At 34.2% G+C, this 16,980-nt stretch overlaps 1 protein-coding gene across 1 annotated transcript in view; it reads left to right on the forward strand.

Annotated features, from left to right (window-relative positions):
- Positions 1-107: 107 nt before the first annotated feature.
- Slh (sec1 family domain containing Slh) overlaps positions 108-16,980 on the forward strand; it is a 31,812-nt gene continuing 14,939 nt past the window's right edge. The window contains exons 1-13 of the mRNA XM_089238031.1: positions 108-272; positions 2,309-2,379; positions 2,612-2,700; positions 3,342-3,432; positions 5,371-5,493; positions 5,663-5,750; positions 7,521-7,610; positions 8,163-8,218; positions 11,449-11,534; positions 11,660-11,759; positions 11,896-12,029; positions 13,702-13,792; positions 14,753-14,832. Of these exons, the coding sequence (XP_089094157.1) occupies positions 236-272; positions 2,309-2,379; positions 2,612-2,700; positions 3,342-3,432; positions 5,371-5,493; positions 5,663-5,750; positions 7,521-7,610; positions 8,163-8,218; positions 11,449-11,534; positions 11,660-11,759; positions 11,896-12,029; positions 13,702-13,792; positions 14,753-14,832 (1,136 nt within the window). The 5' untranslated portion in view covers positions 108-235. The remainder of the gene's footprint in view (positions 273-2,308; positions 2,380-2,611; positions 2,701-3,341; positions 3,433-5,370; positions 5,494-5,662; positions 5,751-7,520; positions 7,611-8,162; positions 8,219-11,448; positions 11,535-11,659; positions 11,760-11,895; positions 12,030-13,701; positions 13,793-14,752; positions 14,833-16,980) is intronic.

Genomic DNA, 16,980 nt, shown 5'->3' on the forward strand with positions numbered 1-16,980 from the left:
ATTTACATTTTTCTAAATATTTTCATTTTTCTTAATTAATTTCAAAATGAGTTTATGGTTGAAGGGAGGAAAATAAGTCAAAAAAGGAATTGTAGTTTTCATGAGTGGCAACACGCCTGCTGTGGGGGACACGTAAATTTGAGTTGTTTTTATTTGTTTGTACGGCTCATCGTGTGTGTTAAATGTCCGTGTCTTGATGCGTTGAATTTATTGACGGGACTGATTTTCGAAGGTTATGGTCATGGGCTCGGTTTTGAGAGACAAACAAATCAGTGAGAATCAATGTTTCCTTGCCCCTCTCTCTATACATACATAAATAAATTTGTGAGAATCCCCGTACCATATAAACAAAATATGCTAAGTCATACTGATGTTAAACAGTTTACATCGGTATGAGTTAACACATTTTGTTCACTGTGTAATGTTTTGACAACGTTTGTTTACTGTGTTACATGCAAACCCCAGGCTGGTGCTGACTACAGTTTACACCAGTAATGAGTTAGCATGTTTTGTTTGCTGCGTAATGCAAGGTAAACATTTGTTTACTGTGCTATATGCAAACCCCATACTTATGTAAACTGTTTACTTCCTGGGGAAGATCGTCCCTCTCAAAAGCCAGGGCTGTCTTATAAGTATCATGGACCTCCCCGGGCCAAGTGATTTTTCTGAGACCCTACCTAGTAAATTTCAACGGGATATTTTTGTTGGCCCCGCTTCTGTTGATGGCTGAGGGTGGGTCCATGTGTTAAGACGTTACTGCCAAGAGCTGAATAATATAGGGGAAATTTTGTCTTTCCTGTAAAATATGGAATGATCCAATGCACCTACACAATAAGTCACTTCTCTGGCACATCGCTCTGGATCTGCCTGCCTCCACTCCATTCACAGCTGAAGATGTTTGCCTCTGCTCAGATGCAGATTCATGGGAGAAGAGGAAATGATGTCCCTCCCAAGAGCAGAATAATATGGGAAAATTTGTTTGTCCCATAAAGTATGGGACGATCAAAGTCACACATTCGCCTCTCCTGTCACATTGTCCTGGATCTGTGCCTGGCATGAGTTTACAGGAAACTTATTGGCCATTATGTGTTGCATAAATATTTTACTCTAAACTGTATAAACTGCTGTTCTCTCAACTTGAAAAAATTGAATTGGTTCTTCCTTTTTCTTTGTCACTCACTGACCTAGGTCCCTTACTCTCTAGGCCAGGGATTCTTAACCTATGGAGCACAGCTGTAACTTAGGTGAGAGGGGGGGGGGGGTCATACAAATCCACCTACAGCTGGGTTTCTTAAGGCATGGTTCATGACCCAAACTTGATTTGCAGGGACTTCCGAGATGTGGGTTGTACGAATCCACTCACAGCCTCTGGCTCCTCAATCTGTGTGCCAAAACCTAAATTTGATTCACAGGGGACTTCCTAGAAGAACCGTGTGAATCCACCTACAGTCTTGCTATAAATATAGTTATTGCATCACTGGTTTCACTAATTTCTAAGAACAAACAGTCCCATTGATTGCAAAGCTGATCTTGTTGTTGAAGTTGTGTCGCAACTAAAAAAAGGTTAAGAAGCCCTTTTCTAGGTAGAGGCAGATTTATGATTTTTTCCCGCCTGTGAATCTTTACAAATTTTGCCAACTTACTCCCATTCTACTTTAATTTTCTTGAACATCAAAGATTTGCTGGCCTCTCCAAATTTATCGCCCTGGACCTGCTTAGCACCCTGAAAATTCACCTTCCCTGTTGTACACACTTGAACTTGCTTCTGAAAGGGGTTAAAACCATAGTAACACATAATGATAGATTAAAGTTATGATCTGTTCAGAAAAAGCTGCTTCAACCTCAGTGCATATCCCATGAATGTCAATTCATTGTGATGTGGTAACCCAGGTCGATAAAGACACTCTCTTACTGAACCAATTGATGCTTGCCTTTGCATAGGCCCAAAAATCCATAGTGTCATATTATCTGCAGATATGAATTTCACTTATTTGAGGAAAAAATGTTGTTGTATAGTATATAGGAGCTTATGTGCATAGGTCTGCAACTGGGAATGATAATTTATTCAATCGTCTGGGAACTAACATCCCTCGGACCTTTTTGGCCCAGGGCACCAAATCTCCCTTCCCTCTCTTAGTTGTGGCCCAAAGAGTATAATCGGCATGTGAGCATTTCATTTTAAAGAACAGAAGGGGTTGATTTTTCTATTGCATGCAAAATGTTGCAACCACTGTTTTAGTGACTCTGGTACATTTCCTGATGTATTGTATGATATTATTATGATGGTTTTTTTTTTATTTCATTACAGATGCGTTGAAGCATATGTTGAATTTCAATATCAGCATAACAAAAGCGACAGCTGCAGAACCAGTATGGAAAGTGAGTAACAAAGTTATGTAATTTTATTTATATTATTTACAAAGCCCATACAGAAAGTACCGTTTGGGCATTAAAAAACCTAGCAAATCTTTTCAAAGTTATTTTATTACTGAAAGAAATCTACATACTTTAATCTACTTCTCTACGTATTTAACATGTAAAATGAAGCATGTCATATCTATGAAACGTGTGAAATATTGCAATTTAACGAGGTAAATGTTTCTACTACAAGGTTCTGGTGTACGATCGCTATGGTCAAGACATTATATCGCCTTTGTTGTCTGTCAAGGATCTCAGAGAAATGGGTGTCACTCTTCATTTGTAAGTATGCACCTTATACTGTACTTTAAATATTTTAATAAAATTTATAAGAAATATATTTATTAATGAATGAAAAAAAGGTGCAACAGCTCAGGTCAATAATATACTCTTGTAAAATACCAAAGGATGTTTCAAGGTGTTGAGAGTTTGATGCCTTTTCATCCTTGTCAGAAAATTCCCTTTTGGAAAGGTGCAGCAGATATACAGCGGCAACATGACCACAGAAAAACATTGCTACTGCAGGGAGTTGCAGAGTATAAAAAAGCAAAATGTTGAACGCTGCCTATTCGGAATCAGCAATAATAAATTGGATGTAGGTCCCAGTATAATTAAATTAGCTCTAATATGAAGAAAATTACAGTGGTGTGACCAAAATGATCAAAGGATGATCAAACGAACAAATAAGGGAATCCTATTTAAGAGATCTCTCCTTAACTCTGCTGCTCAGAGGTTGAAATTCATGGATTCGTAAATTTTGATTCTGCGACAGAATTTTTTTGCTCTCAAAAATAATGTTTTCTGCGATGAGCAGTGTGTTTAATAAGACAATAGCTGTACAAGTTTTCAAAGGTGAATCTACTCATGAATTAAGTTTCTTTATTCAATTACAATAAACTAATTATTTTCACTATTATCGATAGATTGCTCCATTCCGACCGTGAGCCTATCCCAGATGTTCCAGTTGTATATTTTGTTGTTCCTAATGAAGAGAACATTTCTAGAATTAGTCAGGTAAGAATTCGGTTTTGTTTATCTCCTCCCCTCTAGTTAAACTAGTGAAAGGGGCCATTTTTAGCATTCTGAATGTTACAAGAAGCATGATTTTCAACTTTTGAAACAAAATAAGCAGTACCGTTAATTTACAAGAGAGAAAATCAACAGGCTTTAATGTAACTAAAAAAGCCACTGAGGTAAATACCTGAGACAGATAGTCAAGTGTCCATATTTGGGGCGATTTTGAACTTTTCACTGAAAAATCAACTCCTCAATGAAACGTTAAAACTGAAAAAAAAAAAGCCAGCATTTTCTGAAGGTTGTCAATGCTCCAGTGGTGTCTGAGCTGTGGGTGCTCAAGCACCTGCAGAATTGATTCAGAAATCAAAATTTCCTATGTGAAACTTAACACGAGCATCCACAGGTTTGAAACGCTTTGTACACCCCTGCTAGGCTCTTTGTACTGATAATTTGAAAATTTTAGCTGTACCTTTAGTATCTAAAGAAAATAAAATAGCATTTGTCCCAAGTTGAGCACGGGTACCCTAACTTCAGACAGTATAGTTTTTGTGATGTCTTAGTGATGGACTCGCATCACGAGAATCAGGGTTGGGTTCGAACCCCACAGTTGCCGCTGTTTAAGCACCATAGTTTTAACTTGGCCGGGTGGCCCTTACCAGATGCAGGGCCAAGTGCATCTCAACAATTTTGGGGTACTAAAAATGTTTAGGACACCCTTTTCTATGATTTTATATGTTTTGTGGGGGAATTGGCATCCATTATTTCAGCACATACAGGAATGCTGAGAAATATCCATACAAAAACTTTTAAAAACACAATTAAATGTAGATTAACCCAAAAATATTTGAAAATTTCAACATTGAAGGTAATTTAAACTAATAAGAGGAAACAATGCCCGAAAATATTAAATTTTAGAATTGACGAATTGCAAATAATTGAAGTATTCCAGAATTGATAGAAGAAATAATTCTAAAGTTGATAAAACTAACGAAAACGATTCCATAATTGGTGAAAATTCAGAATTAACAGAAGAAAAATTTTAGAACTGATAAAAATTCAGAATCATTAGAAGAAATAATTCCATTTCCCTGAAAGAGATTAGCTAATCCCTAAAGAGAAAGCTATTCTTTTAATCCTTTAAGATTCAGAACCAATGAAAGAAATAATTCTAGAGTTGACGAAAATTCAGAATTAATGAAAGAAATAATTCCATAAGTCATAAGTGATAAATTCAGAATTAATGGGACGGGATTTCAGAATTTATGAAAATTTAGAATTAATGGGGGGGGGGATTTCAGAATTTATGAAAATTTAGAATTAATGAAGGAAAAAATTCCAGAATTAATGAAGAGAAAAATCCCAGTATTGATGAAAATTCAGAATTAATGTGACACATTAATCCCACAATTGATGAAAATTCAGAATTAATGTGACACATTAATCCCACAATTGATGAAAATTCAGAATTAATGTGACACATTAATCCCACAATTGATGAAAATTCAGAATTAATGTGACATTAATCCCACAATTGATGAAAATTCAGAATTAATGTGACACATTAATCCCACAATTGATGAAAATTCAGAATTAATGTGACACATTAATCCCACAATTGATGAAAATTCAGAATTAATGAGAGAAAAATTCCAGAGTTGATGAAAATTCCAGAATAAAATTAGTTGTATCGATCAAATCAGCTCGGACACCTTGTTCATTATAAAAGAAAATGTCTTTGATGTATGTATATTTTTCACTTCTATTACCGTAAGTGCGGGAGCTCCCAAACGGTGGGACCCTGTGCAACCGCACCTGTCGCACACCCCCAAGGGTGGCTCTGGAATATGGTAATATCTTGTTCATTTTCCTAACTGCTCCATCTATGGATTTTGTAATGTTTAAGAACTTATATAACTGATGTGCTAATCTTTGTAGGATTTCAGGAATCAACTATATGATAGCTACTATCTGAACTTCATTTCTCCTATATCTCGTCAAAAACTGGAGGACCTTGCAAGCTCATCTATTCAAGCAGGTTGTGTTGGTGCTATCAGCAAAGTATGTAAAAAAAAATTCTAGTTTTTTTTTTTTTTTTTTTTTTTGAAAAACAAGCCAAGAATCAGTTTACTTGTCAAAAATATTGGTGACTTTTCAATGGTAGGAGTTGCCACCAGCTTTCAGCCTGTATTGTTTGAGGTTATTATTACAGTTTTCTTTTTTGTTTTAGGTGTTTGATCAATATTTGAATTTTATAACGTTAGAAGAGGAGATGTTCATTCTAAGGCATCAAGATAGAGGATCTCTAAATTATTATGGTGAGAATGAGTTTTCCTTTTGGGAAATTGCTTTTAAAATATATTATTAAAAACTCTGTCGCCACATGAAATAGATTCTCAGCATTCATTTTTCCTATTATTCTACTGACCTATTGACTATTTAACAATTGCAAAATCGAAGAAAAACAATAACCCGTTTTTTGAGTTAATACTTGGTGTGTTCTAGAACTCTACAGATAAAAAGGGAAAGGGTGATAGTATACAAGACAAACAGTGTTTTCAATGGGACCTAGTGTGCAAGCCACTTATGCTACTTCATTCATAGGTATTATGGATAAAGTAACATAATTACTTTATGTATTATACTTGAGTAATTCTTACTTAACGTATTCCAGGGATATGTGCAGTTATATATTATAATTATTATATTCCAGGGATATATGTGCACTATACTCACTTATTCAAGGGATATGTGCATTACCTCTCTTCAGAAGTTGTTAAAATATAAGAACCTTGCTCACATCATTTTAGGAGAAACAGCAATTTCATCAATCCAGTGAATAGGCAGTTATGGAGGAAAAACTTTCTTTAAATTAAACTGTATTATGTGTGTGTGTCACTCCCAGGGTCACTTTAAGACTTTTTTCCCTCCTTTTTTGGTATTAGTGGCTAAAATTCTATATTAACATGCTCTGGGCATAAAAGCCATTTACAACTCTAGGTTTAATTGCAAAAATTGTTTGTCTTGACAAGAACAGTGGAACCTCCACAACTAAAACTCCTCGTCAGCAGATATAATCTTTGAGTATGCATGTATGAATGTTCAGCTTCTGAGATTTTTATTAATCAAAGCATTTTTTAACCCTTGCAGCGGCAATCCTGAGATATCTCGGGTTCTTAACGCGCTTTTATTTCCAATGTGGCAGTTACTATTCAGATCAGGAAAAAATTTTAAAGACTGCTGAAAAGGTTAACAAAATTTTAGAACAGTTCTTTGATGTGATTATTTGAATATGTAAGTACAGTGATGCGCCTCTGGTGACAAAAGCTTTTTTCATGATTTTTCTCCTCGACTAACAAAAATGCTCGTTGATATAGATGCGCATGCTAACATAAAATAGCATTGTCATCAGCTGAATTTTATTGCCAAACATCATAATTAGATTCATTCGAGCCCAATTAACTCATGTCTACCTCATAATATTTTTCTAAATGTACCTTCACTTCTATTTTTGAAAGCTTTCAAACCATTTCATGTAAAATAAAAGATTCAACCAATAGACATGCATTGAAAAAAGGAGCCTATGTTTTCAGAGTGCGTTTTTTTTCACTGCATTAAACCAAACTGTCTGGACATTTTAAGAGCATACCTTTTCCATCTGCATGTATCAGACACAGAAATGAGCTGACCAAATCCAAATAGATGGGGATATCTATGAACTTGACTGGGTTGTGTCAACACAAACCTTTAGCTGTTGGTTGTGCACATAGTGTAAAATAAAAGCTTCAGTATCTCATCTTCCTACAAATTCCCATTTACCCAATTTTGAAGCTACTAATTTAAGCCTTCGGTCAATTTTTGTCTTTTTTATAGTGCTGTAATGGTGTTTAAAAACTTATCTTTGAACTTTTTGCAGAACCTGGAACAAATTAAATTAATCTCCATAGAAATGTGTGGGAAATTACATTTGTTAATGAACATGATTCTGGAACAAATTACCTTTGTTAGCCGAGGCATCACTGTATGTACATATATGTGCACATGATTTCACTTGTAGCCTCTACCACTTTTATTTACACCTTTTCCAGCTGTAAATAGAGGAGATGTAAAAGACACAGAAATGGAAGTCATGATAGACTCGATAGTTGAGAGTTTGTTTTCAGTATTTGTTACTCTAGGTAAGCGAATATTTTAATATCTTTAATTAGGGTGAGAGAATTGTTCTTGAGAGAATCTTACTCATTAATGAACTAATATTTAATGATTGGCTCTGCCTTTTTTAACCAAATTTATAAAAAACATTTATGTATCTGTATATGGCAATAGTTTCCTTGTTGAGGGACAAAAATAATAAGTTTAGTATTGATCACATAACATTCATTTTTCTCTACAACTTTCTAATCCAGTGGTTCTTAAACTTTCCTTAATCAATGCTTATCTGCGGCTCGCCAGAGCTGTGTAACAAAGACTCGCTTCAAAGAACCTTTGTCAGCACCTCTGAAGGACTTTCGAATTGTGTGCTGCTATACTTAAGGAGTGCCATCAGTGATCTACTCAAAAAAATCCTACTCTCCCCCCCCCCCCATTTCTCTGCATCATATTCTATAAATTTTCTTCTTTCATGTCAAACTCAAATGCATACTCAATACCTAATGCAAATAAACAATGCATTGCATAGTTGTAATTTACATTAGCCAATCACAATGGATATTTATCTTTTTTGTTCAAAGGGGTTGTTCCAATAATACGCAGTCCTCGAGGAAATGCAGCTGAGACAGTAGCTGAGGTAATTTGACTGATTTTTTTAAATTAAAAAGCATCTTCTGTACACATACTCCTGTATAAGCCGAATAGTTTTTTTTTATAAAATTTTATAAAGAGGGTTAATTTTTTGATTAAGTTAATCAGGCTTATATATAGGTTTAAACTATTTGCAGTTTTGGTGATCCTCAAAGGGGGGGGGGGGGTTTGGCTTATACAGGGCGTGATGAATCCCAGGCTTCAAGTGGTCACAGGGTCTATAAAATCAGCTTTGGTGCCTAAAATTTTCTGTGTCTGATTGCTGAATTGGAGTCACAAAATTTTATGATTTCATGACAGTCTCCCTCTCTTTCCTTCACTTCACTTCTGAAATATAGATGGCAGGACTGAAAATCAGACAACCCTATGCATGCACACAGACTCTCAGGTACACACACTCACACTTCTGACACAACTTATTTGGCAGTAAATAGTCCATGGCAATAGACCAGAGTTGTACTCAGTTTGAAAGAAGAGAAGGAAAGAAAGACTCTCTCTCAAAATAAGGGGATATAAGGGGCCGTTCAAGTTCAAGTATTACGTCATCACAGATGGTGGGGGGGAGGTTTCCGATTTGCTGACTTTTGATGACGGGGGGGGGGGGGGTTTGGATGTTGCTTACATCATCAACCACCCTTTATGAAAATATGAGTTAGAATTCAGAGGGGCAGAGCTGATGACAAAATTTTGCTGAGGGGGGGGGGTCAAAAATGACTAAAAATTTGCTTACGTAATACTTGAACGGCCCCTAAAGTCCCAGAAAAGTTGAAAAAAACTTTCTTTCGGACCGTTTTTCTTGAGAAAAAATTATTCTTGTTTTCTAAGAAATTTGGTTGGCATCTACATTTTTTCCTTATTTGTCAAACCCTGGACTTATATGCAAGTACATATACACTGTGAATCTGGCCTATGTTGCCAAATGAAAGAGGGTAGTAGATGAGCCCAAGTGGATCATGAAACATTCCACCAACCCTATCCTATCTCGAATTGTTTTTGGAGTTATGGTGGATAATCGATTGTAAAGTCTTAAAAAACTCCAATTTCTGTAGTTTCTGAGAGACCTACACACAAACTAAGCACATATTTGGAAACTGCAAAAAATATCTTATAAGGTCACACCAGTTTCATTGAAATATTTGGATTTAATGGCAAGTTACAGGCACTGAAAATTTGGCAAAGTTCAAAATCGAATTGTCGCCAAAATTTTTAATTGTCAATTCTGCAAACACCCTTCTAGCTACTGGTCAATATTGGTCAAATTTTCCAAAACTTTTCCATTTCACCAGCTTGTGAAAGAGCCTAGAATAAACCAAATTGGTCATCTAGTTCAGGAGAAATTTTGTTGTTTGTGTTTGCAATACATCACAGAAATCTTCGTTTGTCAAAGTAATTTTAGTGGGTTTTGGTGACAATTTTATTTTTCACTTCACTGATCTTTCAGCTTCTGTAGCTCACCATTTAATTATGGATATCCTATCCTGTCGATAGAGGTAGTGTCACCTTATAGGATATTTTGTGCAAAATCAAATTGTCCCAAATCTGTGTTCTTCAATTCCAAATTTTTTGAATATCTGCTTCGCAAATCCTGATTTCTTAGTGATGTATTGAAAATAAAAGACTAAATTTCTCATGAACCAGAAAACTGTTATGGTTTATTGTAAGCTCTTTTGAAAGCTGGTGGAATGGACAAGTTTTTTGCATCGTAGCTAGAAGGGTGTTTGCAGAATCACAATTACAAATTTTGATTTTGAACTTTGTTAATCTTTCAGCGCTTGTAGCTCGCCATTATGTCCAGATATTTCAATGAAATTGGTGTCACTTTATAGCATTTTTTCTGCTCTTTTTCCAAATGTGTGCTTAGTTTGCATATAAATCTTTCAGAAGCCTCACAAATTCTGGTTTTTTCAGACTTGTCACTTTTTTCTTATAATTGATTATCCACCACAACTCAAAAATGGTTTGAGATGGAACAGGGTTGGTGGGGTGTTTCATGATCCACTTGGGCTCGTCTATCACCCTCTTTCATTTGGCAAAATAGGTTGGATTCACCCTATATATATATGTGAGTGTTACTGTGAATATAATGAATTGGTAATCATGCATAATCATTAATCATCTCAGTTAAGTTTGATAAATCTCACAATATTTGTCATTTTCACCAGTGATTAAGCACAATTTCCAAATAAAGTTGTTAAGTTTCATAAATATGAATAAATCATACAAAAATATCACTTGAATTCAACCACATTATCAGTTTTGCCCATACATGATGCATGCTCTATCAAATCCTCTTGGGTAGATTAACACTATAAATATTTTGTCATATACATTAATTAAAATAAGCATGCAGAAGGAAAACATCACAATATCTATCAGTTTTGTAATATTGGCTTTCTTCACTACTATCAAAACCTGTAATATTAATACACACAACAACATTTCGGAACTATATCAAGTTCCTTTTTCAGTAGCCAAGAAAAATGGAAAGATAGCAAGAAGGAGTCAAAAACTCCATTATAGTAGGAGCTGTTTGTTGTTCAAGACAAAGAAAGTTGAAATGAAATGCTGCCAGCGAGGTGATTTTGGGCGGCATGTGACTATGTAAAAACACAATCAAATTGAATTTCTGATTATTATTTGAAGTATTGGTTCTAACAGCAGATTTCCTGATTAACCCCACTATTCACATTCATTATTTCAAGTGATGGCATTTCATTTTGAAGAGCGAGTAACACTCCTGCTATATGGAGTTTTTGCCACTTTTTTGCTATCTTTCTATTTTTCTTTTCTACTGAAGAAGTTCTGATACGCGTCTAGCTGTTGTTCTCTTCATATTTTGGGTTTATTTACATTTCTCTTGTGTATTATATTTATAAATTTAAAATACGTGTAATTTAATTCTAAACTCTAATTTGTATAGTATTATCATAATTGACTGGGGACAAATAAATTATGTTATATATTATCTAACCCAGAAGGTTTATTTCTATATGCAATATTACCAATCAAATTTATCATCCTGGATCAAAGTTTGAACATATTGTCTGGTAAATTAAAGTACTACATTGGCAATTTAATATACTTACCAATACTAGTTGAGGATTATGTGTAATCACCGATAAATGTGGTGATTTCACGATATATGACAAACATTTATCAAACTTAAACTTTTAGCAGGTTTTCTTTCCTGATTTTTTTTAAATATTTTAATTATAGAAACTAGACAAGAAAATAAGGGAAAACTTGCGAGATTCAAGAAATAGCTTGTTTTCTACAGATGTCATTCCTTCTGGCCCATTCGGGTAATTACATACATTGTGTATCTCTCATGGAGATTATAATAGGGAATATGGAAAACTATATTTTTTTTATGACAATTATTTAAATTTTGGTAACAATATTAATTCTGTTTTTTTCTTTCTTTAAGCTTTCAAAGGCCACTATTAGTGATATTAGACAGAAACCAAGATATGGCAACTCCTTTACATCATACGTGGACATACCAGGCATTAGCTCATGATGTTCTGGTAAATAGTAATATCAAAAAAAGAATTCAGTATATTAGAAGGAAAAAATATCTTTCTGCCTTTTGTAGTGTAATTTGTTTTTGAATAGATGCATGTGTGTGTGTTGATAGAGAGAAATTTTTTACCTTGTTAACAGGACTTGCAGCTGAATCGAGTTACCGTGGACGAAGCTAACGAGAAAAGTAGTCATACAGGTGCACGACCCAGAAAGAAGACCAAAACTTATGACTTTTCAACCAGTGATAAATTCTGGTCACAATTCAAGGGCAGGTAATAGCTTTCTATCATTTATGAGCCAAAGGTAATAAATACCTTAATTTTGTGATATTGATAATTCTATTCACATACAGCGTTTTGTTCTTTAGTGATAGGGAGACAATTATGAGGGCTAGTCAACAATAATGAAAATTGATTTTATTGTTCTGAAACTGCATTAGTCAGCGTCCAGCTCGATATGACTTTTTTTTAATGGATCTTAGTGACTTGTATGCATTTAACTTAGTGTTTCTGTCAGAGGTGCCGATGCAAATAGGAATAAAATATTAGGGAAGGCCTAACCTTAACATTGCCAAATGCTTGTACAGGGTGATTCTGAATTTATAGGAAAAACTTTAAGGGGTGGTAGAACATGCCTAAACACACATTTTTTGTCATAGCATATGTGGTCAAATATGAAAGGTTGAGTTTTAAACTCTGTAATAAAACACATTAGTGAAGTCCCCCAAGGTTTCAATGGGAATCACATATACGATGCTCAGGAGATGGACCATCAATAAGAAATCAAGAGTGAAGAGAGATTGTGCAAGACTGGTGACCAGTGTTTCCAACTTAGTTATTTTCCAGCTAGATCTGGTCTTTTTTTTGCCATTTAGTTGAAAAATATACCTATCTGGTTGCTAGCTGTTTTTCTAGTCTTTTTCAAAAAATTTTCGTGTGTGCTAGTAGTCTGTGAGTCTTTTCGAATAGACATCACAATCATCAAAATTACATGAAAATAGGGGAATATCCTGGGAAATATGGGACATATGGCCATCTTAATAATGACCAAATTTAATTCTGGTTATTTTAAACCTGGTTTCTAGTTGTTTTTGATGAAGAATCTGGATGAAAATTTTTTGACTGTTGGCAACACTGTGGGTGCGTGTGATAGGCTCCCTGAATCTAATCCATTATAGCAGAAATATAGTGTTTGAGGATTTTAGAGTTTCCCTGCAAAAATGAGTCTATTTTATGTTGAAATCACATTTTCCTTCCGTTATGATTGGATTTTGGTTTTTATTTGTGCAAGGACCGTTAAGGTTGTGCTGCATCCAACAGTGACAAGTGGTACAATGAGTTATGGTAGATTTTGCTTCACCCACGGTGAACTGCAAGGAGGCTTACCACATTACAACTTCTGAACCCTTGGATGGTTGATAGTGCATATTGCAGTAAATTTGTTGGAAAATGTAATATTTGCTACGGGTGAAATGCTATTTTGGAAAATGTAATATTTGCTACTGGTGAAATGCTATTTTGGAAAATGTAATATTTGCTACTGGTGAAATGATATTGTGCACTCTGTAAAATCACCTCCAATGCCTTTGCTATTGCAATTCTACCATACTTTCCATGACCAAAAATGCTTGTTTAGGTGTCTTATATCACCTCTTAAAGAATTTAGGATTCACGGCATGTGCAGCAACTCTCTTAGAAGAAATGTTTTCCTGTGAGAAAATCTCATTTACCTCTTTTCTCATTCTTCTACCTCCAAGGGCATTATCAGTGGTAATATTCATTTATCTTGACTTACATCATTAGCTTTGAAATGAAAGTCATAAGTTATGGGAGGGGGGTATCACACACTGTAATCATTGTTTTAATATTTAATCAATTCATTGCTGTATAATATTGATAAATTTTAAAGCTTATTTATTTAAAGGATAATTATTTACTCTTGAAGCCCATTCCCAACAGTGGCTGAAGCAGTTCAAGAGGAGCTGGATTCTTACAGGTCTTCAGAAGAGGAAGTCAAGAGGCTTAAAGCTGCTATGGTATGGCTTTTTCATATTATGCTTATATCTTTTTTTTTAAAGTAATTTTCACATTCATAAAAATTATGCTTATGCAAATGTATACATGGTGTATATAATTAAATTTGCCCTGTTTATATTCATAGCTATTCATCAGAAAGTTTTGAAACTTTGAAAATGCATGAGTGAAGAGATTGGGGAAAAAATTGCGAGCAACAAAATCAGTTTTGACGTTTACGTTTAGAGGATATCGTAGTGTATACTAATTAGCAAGAACATGCTTTTCTGGTGAAACTCTTTTACAAACACATTGATTTCACACCAAAAGCAATGCAAAGATTTTCTGCTCATGTACAGTGGCATTGGAGCTTAAGCACCCACAGCAACCCCACAAACTGCATCACGGCATTACATCATGGCAGTTTGTGGCGTGGATCCGAGCTACATAAAGTCCAAGATGAGCACCCACACGTTCAAAACACTTCTGATAAGAGAAATAATATGCTGACAAAAAATAAAAAATGAATGGGAGAAATAATTTGAGGACTGACAAAAATTAATAAACAGGAGAGCTAATAAGAAAAATAAAATTATTCAGCAGTTGTATGAATTGAGCAAAATGTTTTGCAGACTGGCAGTAAATTTCCACAGACTGTTATTAGTCTATGGACCAGTGTTTGAATAACACTGCTGAAGAATCACTGCTGCTCAGAACACATCAACTTTAATTATAGACACCAAGTTATTTGTATGCCTTCAATTTTATTTTCTCCTCCTTTTATCTCAAAAAATATGTTTCCAATGTTTTGTTTGGCAATTTTTATTAGGCTAGTTTTTAATATGCCACACCTTCTCTAGATCAAAGTATGTCACTCAGATTTATAAACTTTTAAAGACAAGAAAAAATCCCTTGTGAAAATATTTATTTGTGTAGATATTTGCAAGCTCCAATATATTTTAATTATGATGTTCTCTGTGCAGGGCCTTGAGGGAGATGGTGCAACTGATGAAGCTATGGGCATGATGTCTGATAATACTGCCAAACTCACATCAGCAGTAAGGTAGGAATTTTAATTGCACAAATACTATTGTCTTAAACTCACTTTTATTGTTTCACATAGTTTACTTTGTTTTGAATGTTTGTGTGTACGAGTCTGTTAAAATATTTATTCCTGATATTTATTTTATTCAGCCCTTAATTAAACTATACATAGTACAAACTTGTCATGGTTTAATTAACATTTTGTATTACAGTGATAGCGTCGCTGTGTGCACAAGGGAAAAATGTCCCAATTTTTTTTTAATGCAAGTCATCATTATGTGATTCAGCATCTTACTAAGCTCATCATCTATTTGCTACAAGAGCAGTTTAACTTTAAATACCATGAACTTGTACTATGTATCTTTTCATACGTGCAAAGCATTTTTTAAACTTGTATTATTGATATAACACATATAAATTTCTAATTTTGCACATATTTGTTTAAAAAAAAGATAAGATCAAGAATTATTAATATTATTAACACATTCATGTATTTTAACATTGCAAAAGAAAGTTTTTCTTTTTACCCAAATAGTGAAAGAATAATCAATATAAAAACCTGACCATTAAGAGTTAAGCGTTGAATCAAGAATCACAAATTTGAATAATTTTTTGTATTTATGAAAAAAATTGTCATCCATTATTAGATAAAAGTAACTTTATTTATTCAAATCTAATACACAACTTGTGCTCAGCTGTGGAAAATGTCTGTTTTTCATTAGTCAGGGTGTCTATTATCATGGAAAAGTCACAAAATAGGAAAAATATCATGGAAATCAAAAAACCACAATCAAAAAGAATGTCACTAATTTTTTTATAAATCGGTTTTCAGATTTTTCCCGACAAGTTCCCATGCTTGATTTTATAACCAAAAAAATCATGGCCCCCTTATCTGGCTTCTCATTGAGAAAGCCCCGACGTAAACACACGATCATGCAGTAGCTGAAGATGGTTTTCCAACTTTAAAGTGTGAATGTGAGTCAGTTTCCGTCTTTAAAAAAAGTCACGACAGTGTGAGCAGTGGAAACAACTGGGGTTTATATTGTTGATCATCATTGCTTCAAATCTGGATGAAATGTTTCAGTTTGTGAGCAAAAGAGATATTTTGCCCAATGATGAGCGATAATCTGCTAATAGTTATCTTATTCTAAGTATGAATCGAGAAGCTATCCATACGTAGAATAAGACAACCATAAGCATTCTTTATGGGCATTATATAATATTTTATCACGTGTATATATTGTTTATAATTTTTATTAATTGCATTTTTAATTGGGTTGCTATATTTTTGAAATATATGACATTCATATTTTTATGGGCATCTTTTTCTCAGCCACCTCGTTGGGCATTTTGCCTGTTGTGGCATTGTATTTGTATAATGTTGCTAATTATCAAATGTTAAATTGCCAAATAAGAAATTTTAAATTTTCAATGATGTTACAAAATAATGAGTGTGTTAAATCATGAATGTTGCGAAATAAGTCAAAGAAAAGTCACAAATGTTTTATTTAGGTATGTGTTGGATCAGGGCAGGACAAATCCTAGGCGCCAGGTCACCATGGCGACTAAAAAATTGGAATTTGTGCCTAATATTTTTTACTGTCACAGTCATAGGTTCGAACCCAAGAGAGGATATAGATAAGATATTTTCCCTAACGAACTTGAAGCGACCACCGATAGATAGCGTCTTCACTTCCAACCCATCTCATTAATAGCAGTAAATTGCAATATAGCGATACAGCCAGAGTTGGTGTTTGGTGAAGTAATATTTTTTATGTATGATAACTAATTGAAGTGGAAGGACAGCACAAAATATTATCTGAAATAATGCCAGCATGTAAAAGGGTCGCTAATTTTCGGACAAGTAAAACAATACACTATTTTGAACTGATTTCATAGGAAAAGAAATTTTGCTGGCATCTAAATTTTTTTTCGATTTGTCAAGCTCTGTGTTAGATACCCTGTTAATACTCAAAGCTTGGATCAATTCAAATGTGCTTATAGATAAACAGAATTGATTTTGGGGCAAAAAAAATATAGTATCTGGAATAGTTTAAATTTGAAAGAAAAAAAAAAATCTCAAACCGCATTTTCTAGTTATAAAACTATGAAAATAAAATTTCTTTGCTTTTATGCATTGATACTCTATGCCAAACCTGCACCTTAA

Source organism: Pholcus phalangioides, unplaced genomic scaffold (assembly GCF_987345545.1).
Source record: "Pholcus phalangioides strain wild (caught in Gottingen) unplaced genomic scaffold, Ppha-v1.0 ptg000010l_1, whole genome shotgun sequence".
Taxonomy (NCBI): Eukaryota; Metazoa; Arthropoda; class Arachnida; order Araneae; family Pholcidae; genus Pholcus; species Pholcus phalangioides.